At 44.1% G+C, this 23190-nt stretch overlaps 3 protein-coding genes across 4 annotated transcripts; all 3 read right to left on the bottom strand.

The window, feature by feature from the left end:
- Positions 1-200: 200 nt before the first annotated feature.
- On the bottom strand, positions 201-5278 carry srsf10b (serine and arginine rich splicing factor 10b). The gene is made up of 6 exons (XM_027030178.3): positions 5096-5278; positions 3964-4068; positions 2980-3083; positions 2726-2894; positions 2477-2527; positions 201-1129 (listed from the first exon to the last, which is right to left on the bottom strand). The coding sequence occupies exons 1-6, from the start codon at positions 5158-5160 to the stop codon at positions 820-822; spliced, it is 804 nt and encodes a 267-aa protein (XP_026885979.1). The 5' UTR covers positions 5161-5278; the 3' UTR covers positions 201-819.
- Positions 5279-5401: 123 nt separating this feature from the next.
- On the bottom strand, positions 5402-9667 carry fabp10b (fatty acid binding protein 10b, liver basic). The gene is made up of 4 exons (XM_027030181.3): positions 9418-9667; positions 8808-8980; positions 6001-6090; positions 5402-5870 (listed from the first exon to the last, which is right to left on the bottom strand). The coding sequence occupies exons 1-4, from the start codon at positions 9488-9490 to the stop codon at positions 5820-5822; spliced, it is 387 nt and encodes a 128-aa protein (XP_026885982.1). The 5' UTR covers positions 9491-9667; the 3' UTR covers positions 5402-5819.
- Positions 9668-10579: 912 nt separating this feature from the next.
- On the bottom strand, positions 10580-20730 carry slc9a1b (solute carrier family 9 member A1b). Of its 2 annotated transcripts, none has more exons than XM_027030179.3 (12): positions 20238-20730; positions 18260-18720; positions 17590-17840; positions 16709-16926; positions 16263-16465; positions 15625-15714; positions 15409-15479; positions 15142-15315; positions 13669-13777; positions 13298-13393; positions 11814-11886; positions 10580-11623 (listed from the first exon to the last, which is right to left on the bottom strand). In XM_027030179.3, exons 1-12 carry the CDS (start codon positions 20527-20529, stop codon positions 11325-11327), a joined length of 2337 nt encoding a protein of 778 aa, XP_026885980.2. In that variant the 5' UTR covers positions 20530-20730; the 3' UTR covers positions 10580-11324. The 2 variants fall into 2 exon arrangements, with proteins under 2 accessions (XP_026885980.2, XP_026885981.2); XM_027030180.3 differs by having other exon boundaries at positions 11422-11619.
- Between the last annotated feature and the right edge of the window lie 2460 nt (positions 20731-23190).

The following is a 23190-nucleotide window of genomic DNA, read 5'->3' as shown; positions in this document are numbered from 1 at the left end:
CCTTGGCACGTTGAAGTGTCCGTCATGTAAAAGCTATATGAAGAACTGGGCAAGGTATGGATTATTTGTGCTGCTTCCGAAATCGCCTGTTTTTTAATTCATCTCCGACCGCATGTTTGGGTTCTCGTTTAAATTAACTGTCAGTACTCATGGTACCCAAAGACAGGGACATAGTGCGGCATGTACGTAATCGGACAGTAACTTTACTTCAGTTTAAAATGCTTCCTTTTATTTCAACGGCATGTAAAAAGCCCTTATTCACCAATAAAAGACATCCGAGCTGCAAACATGGTACACTGGCTTTGAACAAACAATACAATTAGAAAGTTACAGTAAGAAAGTGAAATCTCAGTACAAACCAAAACATTGTTAGATACAAAAATAAGGAATTTCCCAAAGCCTCATTCTGAACTTCCTAAATGTTTTAAAAGGTGCAGTAGGTTGAGATGGCCATGTTATCTCCTCCCATCAAGTCAATGTGTGAATTTAATGACACAAACATTCTCGACATCAATAGTGAGACTCACTGGTTTCAGGAAGATAACACTCATGACCAAATTATGATCTTTTCCCTAAACTAAGTTTTACTTTAAACATTTTGATGCACCTTTGAACTGCAACTATAAACAAAGATAGACAAACATCAAACATGGAAGCAGCTCTCCTTCAAGACTTCATGCCATTCCAAACTCAGCCAAATGAGACGCACTGTTACTGTTTAAGTCCTTGTGTGGCATCAGTGAGCTATCTACGACGAAAAGTTGAAACATTTTTCCATTTCGTCCTCATGCACCTGCAACCTTCTGGTTCTCAGGTGTCTTAATGCCCCCAAGACTGGCGTCCAGCCCAGGAGCGTGACCTCGAGCGTGACCTCGAGCGGGAGGGCGAGCGGGAGGCTGAGCGAGATCTGGGCTCTGGTGCCACTGCGCTGTTAGACTCGGCACGCTCGGACGCCGCACGCTCCACTGGGCTCGGCGACCTGGAGCCAGAGCGGGAGCGAGACCGTGCCCCACCCGACTCCCTGCGGCCCACTGGCTTGGGGTGGAGCTGTGATGGGGAGGCGGAGCGACTTCGGCTGTGGGCATGGCCATCTGGGTGGGACCGATGGTGATCACGGGATGGTCTGTGTCTACAGAAAAACCACACATTCACAAATTTATATCAAGCAGAAGCATGTTCAGGCATACGTGTGATGTCATGACATGTCATTCCCATTCCTTTATATAAATGGACACTCCAGACAAAAGTGTGCTGTACCATGTTCATGGCACCTCACTACACAAACTGAACTTGGCTGTTCTGTCAAAGAACATCAGACTGTCATCACATGAGGATTCAGATTGTGCTAGACCTTTACTGCAAGAGTTGCCAAGCAGCACTGCCTGGAATTCTGATTGAGTGTCCCAAGGCCCTGGTCACTCATGACGTCATTTCCCAAGGCCCTGGTCACATTCTCTCAGCTACTCTAAAGCGGGATGTCCCACTGAGAAAATGCACAGTGATATTTTGCAATCCTGTTGCTTGGTTTACCTCTGATCTGCGGGGTAGGGGCTTCAGTGCACCAACTAGAATGTTTAAGTAGATAACTGGCATGAGGTTGCATATCCTCCCCATACATTGTATTTTAAACCACCACTGCAGGTTGCATGAGCATGTGCTAGCCATCCCGGTGAAGCACAATAGAACCTCCAGTAACCGGTTTGTGCAGCTTCAGTCAAGGTTCTCAGCTAACCCAGCACTGAATTTCCTCTGGTTAGTTACTAATGATAAACTAGCTTCCGCTGACTTTGGGTTACTAAACATACTTGTTCCCCTGGACTTGACACAGTGTGCCATGAGACTGTGCTGTGCAGACTTGATCGGTACCTCTGACAGTTGAGGTCTTACCTTACAGACAGGGAGAAGTTTGTTTCTTTTGGTCAGTTTATGTTTGATTCTTCTCCTCACTATGGCGTTCCTCAGGGATCAGTGCCTGGCCACTTTTACTATCTACATGCTACCACTTGGTAATATCATTAGGTAGCAAATCCTCCAGTTCCTATTGGACATTCAAACTTGCATACACACCAACCCTCCCGCCACCCCCAACAGACTTTCACACACTAAACCCCACCCACGGACAGACCCCCCCTGTTGACCTGTTTTTTTAAATTATTATTATTATTATTATTATTATTTCAGTACTTGAACTTCTTACATTTAGATATGATACTAGTTGTATCTGTATTTATATAGTGTCCCTGGGTAACCTGAAAGCCACTTATAAATAAAATTCTATTGTTATTACTAACATCCTCTTCCACTTACATTCAAAAGTGGAACCAATTTCAGTCTCACAGAAGAGAACATATTAGATGTTCATCTTCTGTTCTTTAAAACATAACAGCAATTTTAGTGTTATTAAAGGTCTTTTAGGGCAGAATATTAAAACCGGTGTCAGTGGTATTAAAGCTGTTTTATGGTAGATTTCTCCTACCTTTCATACTCTCTACTCCTACTCCGCCTACCATAGGGTCTTCCTCTGGACCTGGAAAACACACACACACACACACACACACACACACACACACACACACACACACACACACACACAATTTCCCACCACGTCATAGTGCAGCCCTTCAGGAGTCTCATCCCATCCATCCTCTACTGGCCCTGGGTGAACCCACTCTACTGTGTAAGACTACTAGTGTGTGTAGTCCATGGGCATGTGAAGATGACTCACTCTCGGGGGCTCTCAGACCTCCTGTAGCGCCTCCCATAAGATGGGCTGTGGGATCTCCGTCTGTCATAGCTGCGGCTACGTGAGCGTCTCCGTCTGCCGTCACGGTCAGAGTCGTCATAACGGAAACTGCGGGGAGAGCGGCGCTCTTTCGCCTTCATTTGACCTGGAGCTGAAATACACACTCAGTACCACTGCAGGAAATGTGTTGTGTCAAACTCCACACAAACACTGCTGGGCCAGTTTGATTAACTCACTTTTTCGGTCTCCTTGCGCAAACTGGATCTCGATCTGCCGGCCGCACACCCACTTCCTGTCCAGGTTGTGCATGGCGTCTTCAGCGTCTCTGACATCTTCAAACATGCTGCGCTGTTAAGGGATCTGGACCCTCCACACAGAAAACAACAACAACAACAACAACAACAACAACCAAAAAAAAAGAAAAAGAAAAAAAACCTACACTACCCACAGCCCACAGAATACCCCGTAGTTCCTCGAATCCTCTAGTAAAAACACAATGTCAGTTAACAGCAACAGGCAGGGTGTCTAAGGCAAGACTCGAGGTCATGAACAAGCAGTCTGAAGAAGCGGTAAGTGCAAAGCTGCAAAAATGTTACTACAGTGATTTATGTTTCCATAAGGTGCTTTGGATGCACAGGCTTTAAGGGTTGACAGGTCAACTGTTATTCTTTGTAGAGAAAGCAGGAAACAAAATTTAAACCACCAAACAGATGTTGCAGGATACAAATGTGTTACCTCAAACACGCTTGGCTTTGACCTTTGATCTTGATCTTTATATTCTGTAAAATGGCTCCAAGAAGAACTTGTTTTTTCCTGCTTGTCTTTGCCCCCAAAGCTCTTGCCTGTTCCTCCCTGTGATGGGCGTGTGAGGCCTGGACAGCCCTGTGGGTCCCGCGTCCAGCTTTACCTGGGCTTAACTCCTCCCTCTTTAACTCCCTCTCTCCTGCCGCAGTCTTGCCTTTAGTCCTACTCTACTCGCTTCTGTTACACTCTGCCTCTCTTAGTGCCGGGCTCCACAACTGGATGCCTTTACACAGTCTGGGGCAACAACAGAGAAATGCGAGTTAGAAAAAGAAAAAAAAAAAAACTAATCATAAGTAAGCAGCTAACAAGATCTACAGTCTTCAGCCCTGCAGAAGGAGGCAGTGAGGCTAATCAGCAGAGCACTTCCACACAATACTCATACAGATGCATGATGCACAGCGATTTTAAAAGGATATTGAACGTATGCAAATCCTCTTGGTCGTCGTGAATAGAAGTCGAGTGGGATGTAGACATCTGCAATGGGACCATAGCGACCAAACTCACGGCGCAGATCCTCTGGTCTGCACACCGTGAAACGACACAAGTTTGATCACATTTGCAGAGAGGAGTCATGGCCGCACCCCGCGTTCTTAGTTCTTCATTTCACACAGGTATGGAACCACTCTCACATTAAGTGCAGTGTTTGTATTATTAGAAGTCCCAAAGTTTAGATGCAATACAGGTCTGCGTACCGACTGTTGGTTGGACGGGGCAAATCTGTGATGCTCCGATTGCATATGCGGCTGTATTTTAACACGTTAGGATCTGATCCTCAGGACCGGACTGCGCTGCATTCCGTGTGCGGCATTCATAAGCATTTGTGATTCACAGAGCTCTTTTGTTAACAGAATCAAGTGGGTCCTCAACGGGACGCCGAGAGCACCAAATTAGAAACAGACATTTTACCAACAGACGTATTGCAAGATGGTCAATTGCACGTGGCAGCTTCAATAAAACAGACGCAGCCCGTCTTGGCGCCTCGCACTAGAACGCATTAGACATGGATAGACAGACAGCAGGTCCCTGAGAGCTTAAAGGCCCGTATGGACCTGCAAGTCTCCGTTATCTGGATTAAGTTTGACTTTAAAAGGCATAGTTTGCTAAATACTTTTCAAACGGTTAATAATCTAGCAAGCTGCTACGGTACACATAATTTGAGAGGCCTCCATCCATTAAGTGACTAGCTAGCTAAGATAGCTATCCTGCTATGTAACTAGTTAGGTACCATCAATAATACAACAGCAGACACCTAGCACTAACTGGAGAAGAGCCTCGAGCTGTTAGCTTAGCTATCCTAGCTAACTACACACCTCCAGGTAGCCAGCATAGTAGCTAGCTAGCACTACTAATTGGGGGCCAAATTAGCATCATCTACCGTTTTCTTTTAAAATACACACGTCTTAGACACAAGTACACTGTCTTAATGTTCAGAATTATCAACCAGTAACAGAATATGCTGAAGTAACCGGTTCCACTAAAATGCTAACGGTAGTTAGCGTACTAGCTAACGAACTCTGACTGACCGCGGACCCGCCTCGGTGTGCTCACCTGGACTCGTCTGAAATATTCCTGACGAACAGAGACGTGTTGGGAGGTCGCATGTACCGTGCCATGATGAACCAAACAGCCGTGAAGGCCCTTAAACAGCTACTTCTGTCGGCGACGCTAACGTACTACCGGGGCTAACCAGTTCGCTCGCGCGGCAACGTGGCCTGTGTGCGCACGAGCCCCGCCTCCGTGATAAGACAGCTGTAGCGCCACCTCGTGTCGCCTCAGGGAATTGCAGACGACACCGCGAGAAGGAGAGATTTCAATTTCTGATATGAGACAGTAATCCAGCAAGAGTAATAAGTTAGAATTCTTTTGTTTAGTTGCTTTACCATCACATATATTTATTTTTCAATAAGTAGCACAATGTAAATCCATAACGTAAATGAGCCATATTTGAAATGGCTAATCTCTCAAGTGAATGCAACAAAATATCTAAAAACATTTGGTATGTGTTTCATTGCTATACCTTAAGTGATTCAGTTCTTTAATTAATCTAGTTTCATTTAAATAATTTATGTGTACATTTAAAGACCTGCAAAATATTACAGGTTAATTAAATCCTAAACACCATGTTTGAGATTTTAGGACAGTTACCTGTAATATTTTAGATTTGCTACTTATCTACTAATCATATCACACAAAGTAAAACAGAATAAAGTATAATCAGGGGAGGTTGCAGACAGAGTGCACTGTGTGTTTCTCCTTAAGCAGGGATTTCAAATCACACCCTTCTGCTTCTCCTCACAAGCACCGCAGATCCAGCTTTAAGTGTCTGGAGGGTCAAAAGGTCAGGAGAGAGAGGGGGGGAGAGAAATAAGGTGAACAGTAAGAGGAAGGCCGTTAGCCAGTAGCTCGTGCAGACAGATGGTTGGGGAAGCAGTACTGTGGTTCAGGATACGAACCTCCACCATGTGTTCACCCTGCATCTCCCGAATGAGAGTAAACTTCTCTGTCTCTATGATGAGCTTTCTATCCAGCAGCTGAGCAGTGCCCTGCTCAGGAACATGAGGCACCAGGAAAAATACAACAGTTAATAGTGATTATCAAAAAATTATTGTAGACGGAGTTATAAATTAGACCTTGTAATAAAGTTAGACTGTTATAAGTGACATGGTTAGAGATCATAGAGATGTGAACATTGTTAGTCTCAAAGTCTCTCATCCCTCACACATGCAAAAAAAATGAAACCATGTGTACACACACTTGAGCAACCCTAACCCTAATCCTAACCATGTGCACACACACTTGAAGGGTTAATCCTAACCCTAACCAGGAGAAAAAGAAAGTTGAAGAAGGTCGTTTGGATCAGTGTTTGGATCCATTTTCTCCTATTTTAGACACATCCACACCCCAGTATAGTAAGGACACTACACAACAGCACTGCTCTGCCAATTCAACATATACCACCACACATAGTCTGGGACCTGCGTCGCTCAGCAGTGTCATGCACCTGAATGCAGAGATAGAGAAACATGCTTGGAAAACATCACATGACCCTGCATATCCCTGAGAGGAGGACTCCTGCACCCTCAAACCTTAATCCCTCAATCTCTATGGCTTCCAAACACAGAGCTACACATCAATTGTATAAACAGAAAGGCACTTATCATTTTCCCATTGAATTGGAATACAAGAACCTCTTACCAGCCTGGTTATACTTCAAGAAACTCTGACCATAAGTTTCATCAGACTCAAAACCTTACCAGGACAACTCTCATCCCATCATCTCAACATCTCTTGTGTTCACACATGGACGTTCCTGGTCCCCAGCTTCACAAAGTAATAACTGGCTATTCAAACCTACTATGATGTCAAATGGTAACCAGACAGTAATGTATGGCTATTGTAATATAATCTGGTTATTTTCTTTTGTTTAATTGAATCGTAAGGAACCTACTAGAATGTCTTACAGGAGTTCTTCCTCCCAATCATGAAAACAAAGACTATGAACATGCACGACCCAAGGCACACCAGCATGTACCCGGTGAAGGTATGACCCCTCTGGGTAGAGAGAAGTGGGAAGGAGGAGGGACACACAGCAAAGAGAAGTTAAGACTCAAACCTTTTTCAAATTAAGTCAATAACCTCTCGCCAAGTGTTTTGTTGGTACTGCTAAATTTCTTATATTTTAGTTCATGTTCGTTGGAATTCACTCATCACAGTTTACATCAAGAAAACTCGCCTTGCTGTGTTGATGGTGACTGAAGTTTCATTGTATGGCTAGTGATAAACCATTGCAGAGTTTTCATCATAAGCAAGGATGGGACACATGACCACTGATACCCAAAACCCATACTTCTGAAGGGTCTACGGAAAAGTCTAGGACTCTTAACCGTGCCATTTTAGAAAATCCAGTCCTAGCTCAAGAAGCCTACTGAACTATACACTATACAGTCTAGTACTATAGCACTATACAGTCTAGTACTATGGAGCTATATAGTTTAATAATATAGCATTATATAGCCCAGTACTATAACACTATATAATACAATACTACAGCGCTACACAGTCTAGTACTATGGCGCTATATAGTCTAGTACTATAGTGCGGTACAGTCTAGTACCATAACACTATACAGTCAAATACTAGAGTGCTATATAGTGTAGTACCATAGCGTTATCTAGTCTAATATTATAGTGTTGTATGGTCTAGTACTAAACTAGTGCTATGGTTCTAGACTGTATAACATTATAGTAGTTGACTATATAGCCCTATAGTACTAAACTATATAGCATTATAGTACTACACCATATAGCACTATAACATTAGACTATATAGCGCTATATACTCTAGTTCCATAACACTATATAGTCAAACACTATAGCTGTCAGAATTCTGTTATTGTATTTTAGTTTTTAATGTATTTACCCTATTTTAATTCATTTGATTATTCAATCTATTGTACTTTCTTATATGTTCTATTTAAATTGTTTTATGTAACCTTTCTTTTATTCCTTTTATTTAGCAAAAATCTTCCTGAGACATTTAATAATCTGTTATTAAATTCTTGTCTGCTGAAAACACTTTGAAGTGCCATTCTGTATAAAAAATGCTGAGCAGTAAACCTGTCATGTTTCTGCTGAACTGATGACTGTCCTTTCTTAAGTAACATCTTAAAAGGTCATTGCACAAAAGCAACTCTATTCATTTTGTATTGTTAGTTTGCCATCCAGTGTTGACCAGAGGAGGACAGATGACTTCAGAGTTGTGTCCCCTCTCAAGGTTTCTTCCTCTAACTCTTAGGGAGTTTCCCTTTGCATTGTTCTCTTTGGCTTCTTCATTAGGGGTCTGGACCCCAATTCTCTGTAAAGCTCCTTTGTGACAACACCTGTTGTAAAAAGTGCTATACAAGTAAATATTAAATTATATTAACTTTAACAGTGCAGAAACACAATAAAGATCAAAGGACTTCCTTTGGGAAGGTGATGACCTTTGGGAAAATTATGAGCTGCATCAGTCCTGGTCCCACATCCCAGCATTCACCACCACAGTCCCAGAGGTCTCCCAGAGCTGGCCCTGCTACACCGCTCCCTCTCTTTCAGTTCACATGGAATAACAGCTCATCTTAACTGAATTCATCTTTACAGGTTATTTGATGCTCTGTGGCTCAGTGTAAAATGACTCCTCATCTCCAGTCTCGTGCCCTTCTCAGATCTAATGGCTTTTGCCCTCACATAGGTCACTATAAATACACCACAGTGCCACTTGCCTTGCACTTGGTGCCATTCATGGCACAGAACTCCGTCTCCATCCCAACGGTGAAGGAGTTGGTGTTGGTGCGGAGGGGAGTTTTAACCGAGATTACGAAATTATCACCACTTTGTGTTATGGCCGTCATGGGCTTCACTTCTCTAATCATCTTCACCATCATGTCTGGGGCAGCTGAGAAGGACAGATGAGATCACACTAACACACAGGTACACAGATACATGTGTACACAACTCACACTAACTCGCAGGTACAGAGCTGACTCTAGTTCACAGGTATGCGAGTTAGTGTGAGGTGTGTACCGGTGTGTACACATGTATCTGTGTATTTGTGTACCTGTGTGTTAGTGTGAGGTGTGTATACATGTATCTGTGTATTTGTACTCAATCATTAGTCATGCACTGTACATGAAAACATTGAGGTGCTTTTCAAATATATTTGAAATAATTTTACACATATAAAAGACGGTATACCAATAAAATTACTAGTATTGTTTGTTTTATGTGGAGAAAAAAATAAAACAAGTCCTTCTGTTTGGAATAAAGACTCTTAACCCTATATAATCCTCCCCCCAACACTGTAGACTCTGTATAGGCATTAGAGGAACTTACACACAGCTCTGAGGAACTCCTCCGGGTCACTCTGTTCAAACATCTCCCACTGTCCACTGAAATCCACAGCCATTCTTACACAAGAGGGCTCTAGTAACAAGACCAGCGTCTGCAATGCTGATGTCTGCCGTGATGTAGAATGAACACTAGCTTCTCAAAGCAGGCTGATTTAACCAACCCCCTGCCCAGCACATGCATGCACACAGTGGTATGGGACTGAGTGCTGTTACCCTGGTGGTTAATGTGTATCTTAGTTGAGTCCCCTGGTGATGGTGCCACTTCCTGCGTCACCTGTTGCTTGTGACTAAGCCTCAACATTGTAACCATGACGATATCTATAGGCAGATGCCATACTGACTCCTGGGTAAATGCACAGCTAGAAAATATCCCACAGTGGGCAACTGCAGATTAAACGCCATTTACCACAGGGACAACTAAAAGGCCTTTTTCTATATTTTAGTACAAAGTTTAAATTTTTAATTGTGGAAAAAAAACATTTTATGAACTAATTACAAGATGAATATTGGCAGTTGATATCCCCCGATCCCCAACACTTACTGATAACACCAACAAGTCACTTTTAAAGCTACCTTGAGTCCTGGTGTGAATGAATCAGTGTAGGGGTGTGTGTGTGTGTGTGTGTATCTGTATCTGATTCAATTGTAGATGTGTTTCCAAGTGAAATCACTGTTGATGGCGTTAATACATTTTACACATTTGCCAGACACTCTTATCCAAAGCAACTTACCATTGCAAGCATATTACAGAGGTGAGTGTAGCTTTAGGACTCTTACTGCTACAGCACAGCGCACTTGTCTGTTAGGGGTTTGAACACTTACTGGTACAGCACAGAGCCCTTGTCTGTTAGGGTTTTGAACACTTACTGGTACAGCACAGTTCAAGTTCAAGTTCGGTTTATTCGTCACATACATAGTCATACACAGTATAACTCGCAGTGAAATGGTGGAGAGTGCTCTGTCCAAACTGAGGAAAGGAAACAGGGGTGCATAGAGAAAAATGTATATATGCAAGATGCACTTGTCTGTTAGGGGTTTGAACCCCATTCCCTTCTGTCATCTCTATACCATTACACCAAGCACTGTCAGACCAATCAGAGAAAGTCTTTACTAAAGACCCAGAGATTTAAGGTTTGCTTTATTTATATTACTTTATTTATATTAAATATATTACATTTATTAACTCATCAACCTACAAACTTTGCTTAATATGAAAATACTTTTCATTAATATCACAAATTAAGCACAGACTTAATTTAAGGCTGAGGATTTGTGTGCTTCCTAATATTTTCCAGGGTGCGGCCCACGGCGTGTTCTCTGTGTACCGGTGCGACCCACGGCGTGTTCTCTGTGTACCGGTGCGACCCACGGCGTGTTCTCTGTGTACCGGTGCGACCCACAGTGCAAAAGGCACCTACTGATCCTGGCCAGGGATGGAAAACCTAAACCTGAACAGCACTGCAGTCACAAATCCTACAGCCACTGACACTACATAGCCCACCCCTAAAATGTAGCCACACCCACACATTTATATTCATCCATTCTGACACTGGGTTGGCTGAGCACCTAGACAATATGGTTAACAGCACGTTCAGGCTGAAACTCTCCATCACATTCTTTCCAACAAGTGAAACAGAACACCAACTTCACATGTGAAGTGAACAACTTCAAGGGAATTAACCTGACATGACAAGCACATTTATTAAATGCTTCACTTAATAGTGAGGAAATGGAGTTGGTAATAAATGACAAACAGGAGAATGAGAGTTCAGTTTCTGGACTGGGTGACGGGGGGGGGGAAAATAAACACGTTTAAATGCCCAGACTCGGTCTGGTCAGCCACACCGTTATACGACTCTTATAGGACACTGGCAATCTGCCCCACTTTCCTCAGGACAGAAAATGCTCTTTCTCCTCTGCCTCCACCTCGATCTTGTTGGGTCCTGGGTCACTCAGACAGCGAGACAGCTTCTGCTTCTCCAGTTCCAGAGCAAAGGTCACGTTCGGTTTCATGCTCTTCTCCTCATGGGAGTTTGCATGCATCCCGCAGCCTTCATCTTGGCTCTGTTGTGCCTGGTCAGTTACCTCCTCCAGGAGCGCCAGGGAGCCTGGCGGAGCTGAAACTAGCTCCATGTTGATGGCAGGAATGCTAACTGGAGCACTGGGTTTGGCCATGTACTCTTGACTGTCTGATACAGAGGAAAAATACTTTCATCACTGATGCTGCAAAACCCAGAGGAGAAATAAATATTGTAGCTTCAGCAAAATACATATCACTCATTCACAGTTTCCAAATCATTGCAAACAGATCATTACTTTGGATAAGTGTACAGTAAACTGTAATGAGAAAGTCTGTGTCTTCATGTCCACTGTCCTCACCTGACTGAAACCTGGCTCTCCTCACAGGAGGGGAGTCCCACCCACTAGCAGACACAGTCAAGTAGTGAGTCATCTGCAAGATATCTCTCACACACACACAGCATGCACGCGCACACACACACACACACACACACAGACACAGCAAAGGGTACAAGGGGTTTAGTATAGTGAGTGTGGGTATAGTGTGTGTGGGCGGAATGCTGTGTATGTGTGTGGGCATAGTATAGTGTGTGTGGGAGGATTATCGTGTGTGGGCATAATATAGTGTGTGTAGATTGTGTAGATGAAGTATAGTGTGATTAGGGCATAGTATAGTGAGTGTGGTTAGCATATAGCACGTGTGGCAATGTGAGTGCAGTGTGTATGGATGGAGTATAGTGCATGTGAGCATAGTATAGTGTGCGTAGGTGGAGTATAGTGTGAGTAGACGTAGCATAGTATGTGTTGAAATATAGTGCGAGTATGCATAGTATATAGTGTATGTAGGAGGAATGTATTATGTGAATAGGTATAGTATAGTGTGTGTAGGAGTATTGTGTGTGTGTATAGTATAATGCATGTAGAATAGTGTGTGTAGTATAGTGTGTGTGTAGTATAGTGTAGTGCATGTAGTGTAGCATGAGTGTAGTATATGGGCAGTGGTAGCTCAGTGGTTAAGGTACTTGACTTGTAATCAGAATGTTGCTGGTTCAAGTTCCACCACTGCCAAGTTGCCACTGTTGGGCCCCTGAGCAAGGCCCTTAAGCCTCAATTACTCAAGCTGTACTCAGTCATAATTGTAAGTCACTTTGGATAGTGTGTGTATAGTATGTGTAGTATAGGGTGTAGGAGTATAGTGTATGTGTAGTACATTTACATTTATGGCATTTAGCTGACGCTTTTTTACCAAAGTGACCAAGTTCAAGTTTGGTCACATACATAGTCATTCACATACATAGACTTACAATTATGACTGAGTACAACTAGAGCATTTGAGGGTTAAGGGCCTTGCTCAGGGTGTGTGCTGTATAGTATAGTGCATGTAGTATAGTGTGTGAGTAGTATAGTGTGAGAGTGTGTAGTATAGTGTGAGTAGTTTAGTATAGTGCATGTAGTGTGTGTGTGTGGTATAGTGTGCATATGTGTAGTATAGTGTAGCGTGTGTAGTATAGAGCATGTAGTATAGTATAGTGTGTGTAGTACAGTGCGAGTGTGTAGTACAGTGAGTAGTATAGTGTGAGTGTGTGTAGGAGTATAGTGTGAGTGTGTATAGTACAGTGTATTTGTGTAGTATATTGAATGTGTGTGTATTATAGTATAGTGAGTGTGTGTGTGTAGTATAGTGTGTGCGCGTAGGAGTATAGTGAGTGCATGTACTATAGTGTGTGTAGTATAATAGTGTGTGTAGTATAGTGTGTGCGCGAAGTGTAGTGTGTGGGAGTATGGTACAAGTGTGTGTAGTACAGTGTGAGTGTAGTATAGTGTGTTTTGTTTTTTAGCCTCACCCTCTTCTCCAACTCCACTCTCTGCCTCCGGAGCTGAACTGTACTCCACTCATCCTCCTCCTCCAACACCAGTGTATGCCTGTTGTACGAGTGAAGCTGTGTCCACACACAGAGTTATTACGCAGTTCTTTCTCTCTCTCGCTCTCTCTCTCTCACACACACACACACACACATACACACACACACACACCTTACCCATTTCAGAACAAACAGCAAAACTGACTTTATAGCTCCAGACACCTTCTACTCAACATAACTCACAAACGTGTTTCTATAGCAGGTGGTCCTAAGGTATCAGAGAATGTGTGTGTATGTGTGTGTGGAGATGATGTAGTGATGTGTGTGTAGTGTTGGTCCAGGGCCTCTCTAACCCTCTGGCGTGTTTTCTGCAGGTTGGCACGAAGAATCTTCCTGATTTCCTCCTCACGTTCCTTAGAGATATTCTTCATAACCGTCCTCTGCTTTTGGGACTGGGCACTCCTAAACAAATACACCAAAGCCTACAGTCAGAGCGCTGACACACACACACACACACCACAGCCTACAGTCACTGGGACATCTTAGTCAGGCTTATACGATGTAGATTTTTCCATGATTTGCCATTTTAAAAAATCCTGATTAACAATTAAAAAAGATTAAAAGAGAAACTGATGGACACAAAACGTCATGTTAGCACATTTCTGAACTTGCGTTAGGGATTAGGGTTTAGGGATACTGCACCTACATAAGATCGTTGGTTTGTCACAGAGAAAAATTCCATCAGAACTGTGTCATTCCATAAGTCGACTTTTCCGTGTGCAGGTTTACAGAATGTTGGCCACTACATTCATCAGTTTGCTGCTTTTTTAATTTTCCATACACTCCAACAGAAGAACAGTGCTTCCTCAATACCCTGCATTTCACTGTGCACCATGACACTTGAAACGAACCAATCACAACCCCACACACAGGGCCAGGAGCAGAGAGCTTCTACATGGCAGTTGACTACACGAGAACTCCAGACCCCTGATTTCAGAAGGACCAGAGATGGATTCTTGAAATCTTGAAAACCTCACCTGAAGTGTTTAAGAGTTAGGTGAGGCTCTCTCGACAGTCAGAGATATCAATGGTGCCTCTGAACTTTTCCAAAGCAACTTAACGAGACTGTGACATATTTTTGAAAAAGTAGCTGATTTTAACCAGCAACCTAATATAATAATACTTACAGAAATCTTAATCTAACAGGAAGTAATGATTAAATTCCATGGATTTACCACTTACAAACAGTGAATTAAAGTGTGAAATGTCAAGTCCAGTTAAGAACATAATATAAATGGAGTTGATGTCACTGTATATCGTGGCAACGCAAGACTGTATAGGGACAATCAACTCATCAGTCGCCTACAGGGCGGTACAGTGCAGTAAAGAGTGTACACAGAGTCACACAGGGTCACAGAGGGGAACACAGGAACAGCAGGTCAACCAGCGTGTACCAGCATGACATAAATCAGACATGCACATGGTGCTCTACGTTCTCTCCTTCCCTCTCTCTCCCCCCATCTCTCCCCTCGTCTGTTTATTCCCTGCACCTCGCTCTGTTTTTCTGGATTTCTGGATCTCAACTATTGGAAAACAATGATTGCTCCAAGGGGTACTACATTGTGGCTGACCCCACCAATTTGCCCATCACCTATCTTTGCCTGTGTGTGTGTGTCTGTCTCCATACATCTCCTTCCTCCCTCTCTATTCTTCCTTCTGTGTCTCCCTTCACAAGTCTTTGGCTCTTTCTCTGTAGGTCAGGAGAGTCGTGCTTCTCTGTGTAATCTGATGGTTAGGGTGTGTATGAGGGAGAAATCACTACTTACAGCAAGGCAGCAGAGGACAGGCCTGGTCCAATGTTGGCTGCACTACCACTCTCAGCCACTAGGAGCGCCTGCTTCAGCTCTAACTTATTGTAGAACGAAATGAGCTGTGGTTCCTGAGATCTCTCTCCTGCTATCAGCCACTTCTTCACGTAATACTTATTAAACCGACTCAGCCTGAGAGGGAGACAGGCAGAGAGACAGACTAAAATCAGGATCTTAACCTCTACAGGGAGTAGACTGGTTAGTGTGTGCTGCAGTGTTACTAACTTGTCCCTCCAGTGATGGTGTCCATAGTGACCACAGACGTTCTCAATGCCCGAGAGCATATGGTTAATGAACTACAGAAAAACAAACACAGAAAACTGGTTAGTAACACCACCACCACAAAATTAAACCAAATAAAACAAACATGAAGATATATATTGTCAGCAATGATCTGTGATTGGCTTTGGCAGCTGGGAGAGACAGTAGCAGCTCTAGAACCTGTGAATGTATTTCTTCATTTATTGTAAACTTGGTCTGTTTTTTCTTCTTCACAGCCAGGAGGTCAACCAGCGGTCGGATGGTCATACCCTAAATGACAGAAAAGCAGTGTTTACTCTCAGCAAAATATGTATATCCCCTAAATATTTATATCAGGGTTCTGTGACATTAGCCTTGTACCTAGCAAATCCCAAGAGCTTTCCCCTTTCCCCAACTCACGGCCGCAAGTTAATCAGCCCTGGTTAAAGACCAGGAAACCACGGACATGTTGTAGGAGGTGTTTGGGGAAGTCCTCTTTAAAAATAGGGCAGTGGTAGCTAACCCTAACCTAACCCTAACCCTAACCCTACTCAGTGGTTAAAGTACTTGACTTGTAATCGGAACTGCCAAGTTGCCACTGTTGGGCCCCTGAGCAAGACCCTTTACCCTCAATTGCTCAAGTTGTACTCAGTCATAATTGTAAGTTGCTTTTATCCAAAGCATCAGCTAAATGTCATAAATGTAAATGAGTGCCATTTAACATCAAACATTCAGGTGGTAATCATCCACAGTGAATCACTGCACCTTTCTCAACATAGCTATGACATCATTTAATTGTGTCTGGAATATCTGAAGATACCAGTGTCCATTACACCAACCTGAACAAAGACAGTGAAGAAGATGAGGGTGATGATGGCTGTGAGGAACATGTTCTTCATTGGGAAGTGGTCGCTGGGCAACAGGAAGGCCAGAGAGAATGCGATTGCCCCTCGCAAGCCACCATAAGCCACAATGAACTGGTCTTTACCCGTCAACTTCACCATGCGAAATTTATTAATAATGAATGTCAGACCCACCACTCCTAAATGCGTGCATGCACACACACACAGATACACACACACACACACACACAAGCTTGAGTTCTAGTGGAGCCAAGAAGGCTCCTCCTTCTCTCTCATTTAATTACCTAATTTTTCCAAGATCGATGAGTGAAGGAGAATAAAAATTTGATGAATTACTCCGGTGTTCAACTACAACATCCTGCTCATTGAGTGCAAACTGATCACGGATCAACACCACCTCCTAGCGCTCATGTTAAACTCACCCATCACCCGGGAGATGAGGCAGAGGAAAATGGTGATGATGACAAAGGCCCAGTTCCAGGAGTGTGGCCCGGCCACGGTGGACACGCCCAGAAAGATGAAGATGAGGGTCTCACTCACACTGCTCCACATCTTCAGGACGTTCTTGACAGTGGTGTAGGACTTATGGGAAATGTTGGCCTCCACATAGGGTCTCATCACCACACCACACGCAATCAGCCTGGAGAGACATGTTGGACACAGCTCACCTACACCCGACACCTTTATATAAAGCCAACCTCCACCATGATATGTTTCTTCTCAAATTTTAATGTAATGGATATTTTGACAAATGACAACGAATAGCACTGAGGCAGAGGCCCTGAGTTATATAAAGAAATTCTGAATCTTGGGGTTGGTAGGTCTCTGCATGGAGAGACCTTTTGGAACGACCTTTTTGGAATGAACCTAGTCGTTCCTAGTCTGGAATGAATATGACCTGGAGTCAGACCCAGAGCCCAGGTCTGATCTTGAGTCAGACACAGCAGGTTGAATATCACACTTTTAACTTCTTACACCAGATTTAGGAGGTTAGAGATTTGACAAACTGGAGGAACAAGCTTCAGACTTCTGGCTTCTAATATGCTCACAAACCAACTTTCACAACTCTAGACATTAGCTGGGGCTAGCGACATTAGCTACAGGTATTTTCTTACCACAGCCCACTAACAAGTCTTATGGTAATCAAACCTGTACAACCTTGTGCGCCAACCCTAATCTTGTGCACTAACCCTAACCTTGTGCACCAGCACTAACTTTTCCAAATGGACAGCAGAAACACCCCTAATTTGTTTTTCATGGAGAGGAAGGTGCGGTCAGAATGGTGGTGTCCGCAGGTACTCACGCCATGATACCAGACAGGTGAAAGACCTCGGCTGATAGGTAGGCCATGTAGCTGTACAGGAAGACGAAGAGCGGTTCAATGACCCGCGAGTGAGCCGTGAAGCGAGAGGTGACGGCTGCCACCAGGCCAAACACTGTGCCCACCAGGATGCCCCCAAACGCCACCACAAAGAAACACACCATGCCCAGACATGCATCAACCACAGTCACCTGCCCCTCGCTAGCAAACTCCTCAAAAAGGTGGTACAAGACCTGGAAGGGAAGAGGAAATAAAAACAATACACACAACAACCAGTATTCATCAGTACAAGTTTCAAACAGGTATGATAAATGAAGACATAAATGAAGACATTTAAGGTGCCCCATGTGTAGTAACAGGAAGTTATTTCTTATAAGCAGTCACTGTGCAACTGCAACACATTAACGTAACGTTATATATAGAGTTAGAAATATTATAACTGATATAACATTATCACTAGAGTTTGAAATAAACTCAACCCTGACTCACACACTAGAGAGGTTGCTTCAATCACTCTACCTTTAACCTAGTCCACTCTAAATTGACTCTGTGCACTTTTAACCTAGTGCACCCTAAATCTACTCTACTCAACCCACTCCACCCTAATTGAACTCGCTGGACCTTTAGCTCACTCTGTCCTAACTTGACTCACCACTGTGACAGCATCATTGAGCAGTGACTCCCCAAACACCAGGATATGCAGGAGTTCGTTGATGTGGATCTCCTCAAACACAGCGAGCACGGCAACTGGGTCCACGGCTGAGGCGATGGAGCCAAAGAGCAGACAGGCCAACAGGTCTACAGCTGCCAGCTGTTCTCCCTCTATCTGACACACCCCGTACAGCACCACGCCTATGAAGAAGGAGTTCCAGACGGTGCCCACCACAGCGAATACCAGGATGGTGCCAAGGTTCTCTGTGAAGGGGCGCGTGGGAAGGAAGTAACCGGCATCGAGGATGATGGGCGGCAAAAGGCAGAGGAAGAAGAGCTGTGTGTCGAGGACTGGGAGAGTCTCTCCCAGCAGCCTGATCAGACCACCCACGAGCAGGCCCACCACAATCAGGACACAGCTCTCGGGAACCACACTGGACACCCGTGGGATATAGTGGAAACCTGAGGGAGAGAGAGAGGGAGAGATGTGTTGCATCATAAGCAGTGCTGTTGGCACTGGTCTTACAAAGCTCAGACATGTTTAATGTTTATTTTGGTCTATACATAGTGATTGTATTCTACATCCAGTATTGTTTAGCATAAATCAGTTTCCCCTGTTATTTATTGATTATTAATGCAATTGTAGTTGATGAGTCATTTCAAAATGTATCAAGGTATTTAATAATGCTAATGTTAAGGATCCCCCCTTAATCTCTTTGAGAGGGCAGATTATGGAGGGACCTCACCTCAAATCTGTCTCCCTTTGACACACACATCACTCCGGGTGTATCTTCACTGTAGACAGTGTGTACATAATAACACACATAACAGGAGTGTGAGCTGGAGCACGTGTTCCTCATTAGCGTTGTTACACAACGCTACACCTGTGCTGTGGGGGACTGGGATTCAATCCCTGCCTGGGCAAGTGTGCTACACCAATAAGAGTCCTTAGGTAAGGACCATGTGCTACACCAATAAGAGTCCTTAGGTAAGGACCATGTGCTACACCAATAAGAGTCCTTAGGTAAGGACCATGTGCTACACCAATAAGAGTCCTTAGGTAAGAGTCCTAACAGTACTCCTGCCTACCTCTCCAACACTGAAAATTGTCACTCTAGATAACAGTGTCTGTCACATGGGGTAAACGCAAATAACAAGAGTCCAGGATTTACATACAGTGGGCAGGATCAGATACAAACCATTACATACCTTTAGTAGTTTAACAGGTTCTACTTGTCTCAAAGAGTCTGAGACTCTTCCAGCTGGTTGGGGTGGTTAAACCAAACACACGGGGGGGGGGGGGGGGGGGGGGGGCGTGTTTTGCATATGCTTACTGCCCAATCTCCGTACTCCTTTCCTGTAGTTCTGAGAAACGCCCACCCACCTACCCAGCCACCCTTCTGCACAGCTGTACAGTCCGATAATGCCCCTTAGATCAGATGTTCACTGTGTTCCTCTACTGACCACGGGGATAAGCTAATCGCCCTGAGCAGCACTGCAGTCATGGATATGGTTACAGGCAGGAGAACAGGCTCGTTGTGGACGTACGGTGCCAATAAACGTATTCGTGTCAGGACCCAAGGCCGTGAAGTCACACACTCCTACAGAACCTCCGTTTCTGAATCAACAGAGACGTGTCCGCATCTTCTGCGCTGCGGGAAACATGATACTAGACACCGTTTAGACACCGCGGGCCAGTAAAGTTATAAGACCCAAACACAGACGTTAGTTGGAAAGTTTCCACGTGTTTAACATGCACAGTCTTCTACGTAACGGCTGGTGATCTAACCTCGGACACTATTTCTACTTGCAGTGCGTTTACTCCGTGTTCAGAGGTACACTGGCCCATCTCTTAGTCTCAGCGTCTCCTTCCAATGTTGTGCAAATCCCGCCGGATACGTTTGTGCGTGTGGGCAGCTGTTAACACCCGTGCTCGCATTCCTACAATGCTCCTAAACCGGCCTGAAACGCGCACTTACCCAGTTTCATCAAAGAAGCGAGTAAAATCCATAATGAAATCTCGAACGGTTTCCGTACGTGGTCGTAGTTAACAGTGAGGACGGGAAACGCACGTGTAGCGGGATAAGTGGTGTTGTGAGTCTTCGTATGCGTGCCGTGACCCGAGCTGTGGCTCGTGTCATTGTCCCCGTGCACCGCACCGAAGGAAGCATGGACGGAGAACACACAACCCGTTACCAAACTTAACGCAACAGTTCGCAGCGCCCGGCTGATCCGGAGGAGCCCTCCGCAGAAGCGAGTCCGCGCGGTCATGTCTCGTGTGACTGAAGATTAGAGGACGTGGACGTCACTGCAGAACAGAAACGGTGCACGGACACATCACTCGACTGATCATCCGCACGAATGTCCACAGTTATCGACACCACGAGCTGTAGTCAGTGACATGCTGCACGTTCTGCTCACTCTTTCTTTTCTTTCGTTTTAACATCTAATAGTTTTACATCCTTAAAATCACCAGACTGACCACCGCGAGCTCGTGGAGAGCCGATCGCGCGCAACAGGGCCCTCTCATGGCCGGGAGTGGCGCAATCCTGAAGAAAATGGAAAAGAAAGAAATAATGTATAAAAACAACAAATAAACAACTTCACTGCAGCCTGTCAGTCTGTAGCTATTCCGTTTTTGACGTTATCGTCATGTCCTCATGACCTCATCTTATACCAGTCCGTCCTTTCCAAGTTCTACCTGGAAGTAACATTCGCAAAGGCATCCTACTACAGAGAAAAATTCGAATCATCAGCATCCGATCCACGCAAGCTCTTCACTGTTTTTTCTTCTCTCCTGAATCCTCTCCCTCCCCCTCCTTCCTCATCTCTTACTCCAGAGGATTTTATCACCTTCTTTGAGGAGAAGGTTGCAGCAATCTGCCAGTCCTTTTCCTCTTCCCACTCCTCCAACCAATGTGCATTCCCCAACATCCAACTCTCTGTCTTCTGCACGTTCATCTGACTCCTCAGATGAAATTCTTCATCTCCTGACTTCCAGCAATCCGACTACATGTCCGTTGGATGCAATTCCTTCCGCTCTGTTCCAGACTTTTGCAAGAGATCTGCTTCCTTTCATCTCTGTCACCATCAACAACTCCTTATCTTCTGGATACGTACCAACTGCATTCAAAACTGCTAGGGTTGTACCAATCCTCAAGAAGGCCACACTCAACGGCTCCAATGTTACCAACTAAAGACTGGTATCACTTCTCTCTTTCCTCTCAAAAGTCCTTGAACGACAGTTTGTAATCAATTGTCACTTTTCCTCACCCAGGACCAGCTGCATGATCCCAATCAGTCTGGCTACAAACCGGCACATTCTACAGAAACAGCCCTCATAGCAGTGACAGAAAAAACTTCATGCTGCTAAAGCTGCCAAACAGTCATCTGTTTTGATTCTTCTAGACCTTTCAGCAGCCTTTGACACAGTGAACCACAACATTCTTCTTTCTGTTCTCTCCAGAACTGGCTCTGCTTGGGAATGGAAACCGTGTACACTATCCACTGGAGTTCCACAAGGCTCAGTATTAGGCCCCCTTCTCTTCTCTTTGTATACTCGTTCTCTTGGTGATGTAATATCTTCTCATGGTTTTTCCTACCACTGCTATGCCAATGACACTCAATTATTTCTTTCTTTTCCACCCTCTGACACACAGGTCTCCAGACGTATCTCAGAATGCTTGACTGACATCGTGTCATGGATGACAGCCCACCACTTGAAGCTCAACCCCAGTAAAACAGAGCTTCTGTTCATCCCAGGTACTCCCAACCCTTACCATGACCTCACAGTTTCCCTCAGCAACGCCCTGGTATCACCATCCGAAGCTGCCCGTAGCCTGGGCATAACTTTGGACAACCAGTTGTCATTCTCAACTCATGTTTCTAATCTAACCCGGTCTAATCTAACCCTTTCTCTCACAGGAAGCTACCCAGGTGCTTGTGCAATCTCTTGTGATCTCAAAGCTAGACTACTGCAACTCACTACTTGCTGGTCTTCCTCTAAGAGCCATCAAACCTCTACAACCAGAATGCAGCAGCACGACTGGTCTTCAATCTTTCTAAGTTTACATGTTACTCCACTGCTGCGCTCCATTCATTGGCTCCCAGTAGCTGCACGTATCAGATTTAAAACCTTAATGCTTGCCTACAAAGCCAAAAATGGACCATACATGAGGTTAATGGTCAAAGCCCGATCTGTACCTCGAGTACTTTGAACCTCAAGTACAGCTCGGCTTGAAATACCTTGCTTCGGGACTCATGGACGACAACCATCAAGACTATTTTCTGTCCTGGCTCCAAGATGGTGGAATGAACTCCCACTTGCTGTCTGGACAGCAGAGTCCCTTGCAGTCTTCAAACGCAGACTCAAGACCCATCTATTTGCAGAATATTTAAAGGACAACTGACACTGCTCCTATAGTGCCTGATTATGATAGTACCTATTGTACGGTATTGTTTATTATGTTGTTTAACAAACTCTAGCACTTATTGTTTATTGCACTTATCATTGTTTAAGATGGACCTTATGTATTTTGTAGTTCTGTGTATCAGCATTGATCCCTGTATTTCTACAGTATTCTAGTTCATTGGTATGTTGGACTCTAACTTACTGTACTGTACTAGGATATTCTATTAGTAAATGATAAAGCACTTTTGTAAGTCTCTCTGGAGAAGAGTGTCTGCTAAATGCCGTAAATGTAAATGTCCCATTACCGTCCTCAGAGAGTGGAGGAGAATATCTCCTCATCTTTCAACTCTCTGATGGATCTCTGAGGAATGACATTGCCAGGGAGTCGCATTACACATATAGAGGGAATTCCTAACCTTCAGTTACTGGACCTACTTCCCTAAGAATCAATTCATTAATGGCATTTTAAATTACTTTAAAAAGTAATTAATTTTTAAAAACCGGCAATTCTATAGCGCTTG

This window comes from Electrophorus electricus, chromosome 4 (genome assembly GCF_041902795.1).
Source record: "Electrophorus electricus isolate QZ-2024a chromosome 4, ASM4190279v1, whole genome shotgun sequence".
Taxonomy (NCBI): domain Eukaryota; kingdom Metazoa; phylum Chordata; class Actinopteri; order Gymnotiformes; family Gymnotidae; genus Electrophorus; species Electrophorus electricus.
This window is presented reverse-complemented; position numbering and strand designations above follow the sequence as displayed.